Here is an 8,083-nt window from a genome sequence, read left to right as displayed (position 1 = left end):
CCTCTTGGGATTGGCATGACCTGGCAAGGACACACTGGGAGCCACATACCGTGTGTGCCTGTGGAAGAAGGGAGAAGGTTCAGTGACTGAATGAGTTGGATCCCTGCCACATCGAGCAAAGGCTCAGTCAGCTTCCTGAGCTGTGAGTAACATTCTGTCCTCTCTCAGTTAGAAGGTCCAGATCCACCTTTCACAACGCAGCATTGCCACCCACTGCCCTCCTACCCTGCTGTACCGTGGGACCGGAGCAAGGGGGTACCAGTCCCGTCATCCTCGACCCCCTGGGCTTCTCTGGGTTCCCATGCTAGACCAGCACATTACAACCTGCTGTCCCAGCTTTTCTTCCCTCAAAACAACAGTTTCCTCTACAACTACCTGAAAGGAGGTTGTAGTGATGTGGAGCACCCGGTCGCTTCTGCGTGCAGTGAGAGTACTAGAGGAAATGGCCTTAAGATCAGACAAGGGAGATTCAGATTAGATATTAGAAAAATGTTTTCACTGTTTGGGTGCTCAGGCACTGGAATAGGTTGCCCAGAGAGGTGGTGGACTCGGCATCCCTGGAGGTGTTCAAGAAGCATCTGGATCTGGCGCTGGGTGATGGGGTTTAGTGGTTTAGGGGTTACAATTGGGTTGATGGTTGGACTTGGTGATCTTACAGGTCTCTTCCACCCTTGGTGATTCTGTGATGCTACAGCAGGTCTGCTTCCTGCTTCTTCACGCAACGGCCTGGAGAGGTGGCCTTCGGGAGGTGCCCTCCGGGGAGCTCTGCCGGGGCAGCTGAGAGTCGCAGTGCCCCCGAGGAGCACATTTGTCCCTGCTCGGTGGGTGCCACGGCTTACTCAGCCCTTACTCATGCGCCGCTCAGAGAGACGCAACCACCGAGGCGAGGGGGGGAGGGGGGAGTGTGCTGACGGCCGGGTTTATCGCTGGAAAACATTCCTCGGGGAGACGCAGGGAGAGCAAGGAGCAAGGAGCCAGCCGACAGACAGGTGTGCCTGCAATAACCCGGCGCGTCCCCGACGCCGTGACCCGCGCGGCATCCAGGCTGCCCAGGGAAGCCGTGGGTGCCCGATCCCTGGAGGCGTTCAAAGCCAGGATGGACGGGGCTTGGAGCAACCCGGTCTAGTAGAAGGTGTCCTTGCCCACGGCACGGGGTGTAATGAGGTGGTATTCAAAGTCCCTTCCAGCAAAAAAAGTTGTGAGATTCCGTGATTCTGTGATTCTGGGTCTCTGTCATTCTAGGATTCCAGGATTCTACGATTCCGCCCCGCTCCGCCCCATCCCGCTGACGCCGCTCCACGTCCGCGCCCCCAGCTCCAGCCGCCCATAAAGTGGGCGGCGGCGGCAGGCGGTTCCTCATGGAGCGCTGCGCGCCGCCGGCACCTGTTGTGATACGGCGACTCCTTGCCCCGTTCCCTCAGTGTCTCTGTCGCCCCCCGCCCCAGGACGGACGATGCGGGCCGCGGTGCTGATGGCCGCGCTGGCCGTGCTGGCAGGTGCGTGCGGGAACGGGGCGGGGGAGCCCGGGACTCGGGGGAGCCCGGGACTCGGGGGAGATCGGGACTCGGGGGAGCCCGGGACTCGGGGGAGCCCGGGACTCGGGGGAGCCCGGGACTCGGGGGAGATCGGGACTCGGGGGAGATCGGGACTCGGGGGAGCCCGGGACTCGGGGGAGCTCCGGACTCGGGGGAGCTCCGGACTCGGGGGAGATCGGAACTCGGGGGAGATCGGGACTCGGGGGAGCTCGGGACTCGGGGGAGCCCGCGCTCGCGCCGGAGGGGAGCTCGCGGCTCGCCCCTCGGGGGGCGCGCGCCTGAGGGCAGCCCGCGCGCGGCGACGGCCGTTGGCGGGAAAGCGCTGAGGCGAGTGAGGGACCCCGCGGCGCCGCGCTCGGTGGCGGCACCTCTGCCCCCTGCTCACGGCGCCCTTTCGCCCCCTCACAGCCAACTGTGCGGCCGCCGGGTCCTCGCCCAACGCGACGGAGCCGCAGCGGCACGGGGAGCGGGAGCCCGGGAGCCGCGAGGGAGAGCCCGTGCCGGGTCCTGACTACGAGGAGGATGAGGAGGAGTACGAGGAGGCGCCGCCCGTCCACCAGTACATCGTGGACGACTTGATCCGAGGTGAGTCGGCGGCGCTGGGGCTGGGATCTCGCAACTTGCGAGCCCCAACTTACGCCTTTTCTCTCTCGTAATCGCTGCTATGCTTAGCTGGTGGAGTACGGAGCGAAAACATGCTTGTGCTTGAAGCTGCTGCTTTAGAAATAGCTGTCAGGGGTGGAAACCTAGCGTGAATGTGCCCAGGGCGTGTGGAGGCTGCAGGTTAGCTGGTAGCTTGCTGTGTGTGGCTTTATCTCCTGATAAACCTGACAGGAGGGCTGTGGTCAGGTAGCGACCACCTGCTTAGTGTAGAAGCATCAGTGGAGTTTATAGGTGCTGTTTGGCCCTAAAGGTTTGTTTTACATCACGTTGTTTGTCTTGCTCCAAGAATTTTCTGGGTATTTTCCGATGGTGGCTTATTTGGGTTGGAGTCCACTGAAATTCCCTGGGAAAGCAGACACTTAAATCCCTTAAGTGGCCGCAGGAAAGTTTGTTAAGCATCGTTAGGGCAATGCTTCACTGTCAATAGCTGTTGTGTGTATTTATTGTAATTTGCCCACTTGCTGAGCTGTGAGGAGATCTGAGCAGTCCGCCTGACAGTGGGAACGGGAGTATTTTGTTGGTTTGGGGCTAAGTGCAGTTGCAGTACAAGCCAGGTATCTACAAGTGATTTGAAGCCCAGTAGGTGTGAGTAGGCTGCTTCTGTTGCCTCCAGATCTGACTGTTGATTTTTCCTGCAGAAACACCCTGAGACTTGAATGTGACTAAAGGACCTCTTAAATGAACGTTCTGCGTGGTCACTTGAGGGAATTTGTGGAGTTTTGCTTAAGTTCTCCATTAAGATCTCCAGGGGAAGCGCGCCTGTCAGTGTTACCGAGCAGTTCAGCCTGTAAAACTACTGGCTTGGTGACTTAAGTGTTGTCTTAACTGCACAGAAACCAGACTTGTTACCTAAGGTGGTTGGTTTGTAGACCAGCTCTTCTGCTTGGCATAAGGTTTATCTGTGGATAAACCTTGAAGCTGTTATGATTCAGCTGCGGATGGCTTTCCTGGCCATGCAGCCTGCAGACAGGGACACAGAGATCAAGCTGACAAGCTGAGCCTGGGAGAGGGAGGAAGGGAAGCAGCCTCACTTATGAAAGCGCGAACCTAGAGATCAAGTCAGACGGGACGGAACGGGGGCCTTTGACTGTCAGGAGCGAGCTCACACTTCCAGGCACAGGAAACCTTGCTGCAGGAACTGTGCACCTCGTTTACATATTAATATAGCTCATACCATTTTAATCAGACTTCTGGTTGCTGAAGGCATTTTTGCTTTTAAGTAACTTCAAGCCAGGCTTGTTGCTCTAGAAGTTAAAATGATCATCTGTCTAGACAACAGTGAACTACACCTTGTTTCTTTGTATGGGCTCTCAGCACCAGAAATACAGGGTTAGGAAGTAGTTAGATCCAGTTGTGCCCTATTGTTGTGATTGCCTGCATGCATAGAGCTCTGGGTAAAATATTAATCATCCAAAAATGATTTTCATTAGCTCTTCAGAGCACAAGAGCGAAATTGAAGCTTGTTGTAAATGGCTGTGCTGTTTCTCAGAGCCTGTTTAAATCCCCCTGGGTAACTGTTACTCCTGAGCAGCGGTGTTGCACTGCGAGGGCTGGTGTTACTGCTAGCAGTGCAGGGGGTGGGTTCTTCCAAAAAGCTTTCTTTGCCAGGTTGGTCCAAACTAGCGCTGTTGAGCTTTGATTGCTGCGTGAGACAGCTCTGGAGCTTCTGACCCTTAGTCAGTGGCTGGTTTGTTCTCCTCAGCGAAAGGAGCATGATTGGCCTTGCTTAAATCCTAGTGCTACTAAGTCACCAGGATTTTAAACCACATTCTTCTAGAGGTTTGTCTTAATTGAGATAATGAGGGGCAGCAGTAAGCGGCAGAATAAATAGCCTGACACTCGCAGGTTCTTCCCTTTGCTCCTTCCCTGCGCTCAGCATCTCTCATGAAGTAGGGGAACTGGAAAGGAACTCTCTCCTGCCGAAGACAGCACTGCAGGTTGTTTAGGAGAAACAGGTATGCCAACCGGGATAGCAAGCTGCTTTGCCTCGGCAAGTGCCCAGGACTATCTAGCGAGTTACAGCGCCTTTCATCACTGATGCAAATGGAGAGTTTAGAGCCGTGGAGCTATTAGCCTTGTATCTGAGTCCATGTAAAACTAGAGGATGGCTTGGCTCAGCATGAACTCCCTGCTCTTTACAGGCCCTTGCTTGAAGCTGTGCTGTTGCACTCAAGCATCTTATGCTGTGAAATGCTGCAGTCCTTCATCTCTGCTGCTCTTCATCTTGGGTGGCTCTTGGCTCATCTGCTCCTACTGCCTCTGGTCTGCATAGCACAGGGCGTAAGGATAGCAGGGTTGTGCTTTAATGAGCTGCTGAGCTTGCTGCCTTTGTGCTGGGTGTGAGATGCCCAGCAGCATTCTCACTTGCATCCTGTGCTTCCTGGTCACAGATTCTCCTGCAGCGTTGGTCCTCCTTGCTGTCACCAAATTCTTTAATTCCATTTTCTCAGAATCGTGCTTTCTAGCACTTTTATACCAAGTCATCGTGTCCTTTTTTCAGTGGAACCTGTGGTTAAACCCAAGCCAGCAAAAAGGGGGGGAGAGAAGAATGCTGGCAAATCAAGAAGGAAGAAAAACAAAGGGAAAAACAAGAAGAAAGGGACTCCCTGTGAAATGGAATACAAAAACTTTTGCATCCATGGAGAATGCATATACCTAGAACATCTCCAGATGGTGACCTGCAAGTAAGTTACTTATACCTTGTGAGCTAGGTGTGATTGCCATGAGCCAGTGGCATATGAGGGCTCAGAGGAAAAATCAGTGTCAACGTGGCATAGATCCATCTCCTGCCGTATTTTGACTGAGAATCTTTCTGCCATGTAAATTAAGTGATGATGGAATCTGAGATGCATAACAAGCCACTGAACTCATCAGTTGGTCATAAACTCAAACCAAAAGAATGAAAAGGCGTGTCTTTCTGGAACATCACACCCAAACTAATCTCGACTTGTTGAAATGCTGACCAGCCTTGTGCTAGAGCAGTGACTGCATTTCATGAACACGCTCTGAAGTGAGCATCTCGAGATTCATGGGAAACTCGGAAGATGTCTAAGTCAGGTCTGAATATGTGTGGGTGTCCTTGGCTCCAGACAGCACAAGAGCTGATAAGAACTTGTGTTAATATTTACTTGCAGGTGTCATCAGGATTTTTTTGGTGAGCGCTGTGGTGAACAGTTCATGAAGACTCAAAGGAAGAATGATGTGGCAGACTACTCAAAGACTGTGTTGGTAGTGGTAGCTGTCCTGCTCTCAAGCGTCAGCTTCATTACTGTACTTATCATTGTGATAGTGCAGTAAGTATTATCCTCTTTGGTGTCTGTCTTCCCTAAGTGTGAGTGGGGCTTGTGCCCTCTAACCCCAGAATGTGTATGGCTCATCTGAACTACCTTTGTGAAAAGCATCCAGAAAGGATGAGCTCTTATCCTAGCTTGGATATGTCTGGAGGGTAGAAGCAAGGTCTGTGGCCCTTATATTATAAACCGAGAACATTTCTGCTCTTGCTACAACCAGGATAGTTAGAGTGCTGCAGAACATCAGCAGGAAGCCCAGGCGGAGCATTAATGCTGACACAGCAGTGCCTTCCCTAATCCTTGTGGAGAAACCTGCAAGCAGCAATGTGACAGCCTCATGCATGGCTATTATCCAACAGCTGCATACACAGGTGGAGGGTAGGAAATGGTGTTCCGAGAGTCCATTTATTAATGGATGTTGCTGGGCTTAAATACTTACACTTGGAGGGAAAGCAAATGGGGAGACAAATGCTAGTGGTCCCAAATTCTGCTTGTTGTTAATGTGGAGGGAGCACTATTTCAGCTGTACCAGCTGGTGCAGTTCAGTGTGGTGGGTCATCAGAATCTGGAGTTCTGTTGTGAATAAATTCAAAGAGCTTTTCTGGATGTGTGTTTCAAACCATATAACAAGCTGAGTATTGGAACAGTCCTCCAGTTCTGCCACTGCAGCTCCAGCACTGTAGGGCTTGGGATCTTGTAGAAACTCTAAGGTTTGGTCTAATTTTAGATCTTGATGAAGCACATCATCTGAATTGGGTACGTGCTGTACCCTTTCCTGCAATTCAGGAAACAAGGTGCATGTTTGTCATTTCACTGTTACTTCATATTTAACTGTGGACTTGAAGAATGCGGGGATGAGCACTTGTTGTCTGAACACTGCCTCATTCCTTGCTGTCAGGAGTCTGTAGTGCTCTAAGACCAAATGATTATTGGTGGTTTCTGAATTGCATTTGCTTCATGTTCTGAACCCTCACAAGCTGGGAGCATGCTGGGAGCATGATGTACCCTCATCCAGAGAAGCTGCTTGGAATAGTCACTAGAAAACACTGGAGAAATTGGGGCGAAAATCAGTAAGGGGCTTCCTTATTATGTATTCAAGGGACAGGGACTAGACTTGAAGCCTGCAGGGCTCTGCTGTGGAGAGGAGAAAGACAGTGTAGTTTCTGCAGCTATAAGCTAAAGCCAGTAGGAAATCTGTCACCCAGAAAATCTCCTGGTGCTTTGCTCAGTCCCAGCAATAACCTCTCTTCATCTTGCTCCCTAATCCATCTTAAGTCAAGAAGCCTTATCCCTGTGAGGCACAAGTGTTGACATCTAGTTCAGGGGTTCCTTGATTTTATCAGCAGATAACTGCTTGATGCTGAATGCTTAAAAACTGTCTTGCTTGATATTCCCTGGTGCCAAGGAGTTGCTTGAGGATTCAAAGAGCACCAGTCTAAATGCTGCAGAGGATGTGGAGGCTGGTGACAACAGGATGTACATCAGGGTTCAAAACTATCTCTAACATGCAGTAATTCCACAGGGTCAGGAAAAAGTGTCCTCAGTATGAAGAGAAAGAAGAAAGGAAAAAACTCCGACAAGAAAACAGAAATGGCCATGTTGGTGTGTAAATGGGGAGAAAGCAGGTATGAATGCTGACTTCAAACACCTTTCCGTCCATCCAGGCTGTATGGGAATTGCATGCTTGTTTTGCGAAGCTGGTGCTTGCTTTTAACGCTCCAAGTGTCTTGAAACACATAGGTTGCATGTGAGCAGCTGGCTTGGTTTTCTAGTTTCTCAAAATCACCTGAGTTGTACAAGTTATTCAACAGCTCTGTTAAATTTCTGGCTGTATTAAAGACCAAGTGAAGGTGGGCAGCTCTACTGAGATAAGTGGAGATAAGAAGAAAAAGTCCTGAATATCTGAGCAGAAGCAGATGTAGTGCAGGAAACAGTGGTAGACATCAATCATGGAAGATGGTGCCACAGCATCATCACCTCTTAGAAGAACAGTACTGAGCATTTTCCTATCTTTCCTGCAAGGAGAGTTTCAGGAAGTTTCTGGTGCTCAGAAGCTGTAGACCAAAAGAAAGCTGCGAATTCTGTGAGCACCACAGGTAGCCGCTCAGTCAAGTTTGATACCGTCGTAGCAACTGAGGCCCAAAGCTGCTTGGCCTATGTGGATTGCTTATGGGAGTGATCTAGTGGATTTTAGTGAGCAGGCAAGTTGGTCTCTTCTGAGGCCAAGTGTACCTAACAGCAGACTCAAGGACCATTACTGACTACAAGCTGAGGAGGAAGCCATAAAAGATAGTCCTGAAAAGTTCTGGCAGAACTGTGAAGTTTTGCTTTGCCACATGTCAGCTATAGACATTTTCCAGCTTTGTCCAGTGACAATTAGAGGGTTTTGCTCAAAGCTTACTTGAAGCTGAAGAGTATCTGGCAGAGTGTCCTCAGGTGTGTGCACATCCTTAACCTACCTGCCTTGCATGTAGGTTTGCCATGGTGCTAGCACAGGGTGCTTGTGTCTTGGATCGTGATTAATGTGCCTGATCTGCCTGTTACAGAACAATTCTGAAGTGGCCATTGCCAAGCTGCAGGGTACCTCTGGCTTCC

The 8,083-nt window shown here is 51.0% G+C and overlaps 1 protein-coding gene across 1 annotated transcript; it reads left to right on the top strand.

Moving 5' to 3' along the window:
* The first annotated feature begins 1,344 nt into the window (after positions 1 to 1,344).
* AREG (amphiregulin) lies at positions 1,345 to 7,110 on the top strand. The gene is made up of 5 exons (XM_032109892.1): positions 1,345 to 1,496; positions 1,944 to 2,120; positions 4,699 to 4,882; positions 5,333 to 5,491; positions 7,011 to 7,110. Exons 1-5 carry the CDS (start codon positions 1,454 to 1,456, stop codon positions 7,096 to 7,098), a joined length of 651 nt encoding a protein of 216 aa, XP_031965783.1. The 5' UTR covers positions 1,345 to 1,453; the 3' UTR covers positions 7,099 to 7,110.
* The last annotated feature ends 973 nt before the right edge of the window (positions 7,111 to 8,083 follow it).

This window comes from Corvus moneduloides, chromosome 5 (genome assembly GCF_009650955.1).
Source record: "Corvus moneduloides isolate bCorMon1 chromosome 5, bCorMon1.pri, whole genome shotgun sequence".
NCBI classification, from domain to species: domain Eukaryota; kingdom Metazoa; phylum Chordata; class Aves; order Passeriformes; family Corvidae; genus Corvus; species Corvus moneduloides.
This window is presented reverse-complemented; position numbering and strand designations above follow the sequence as displayed.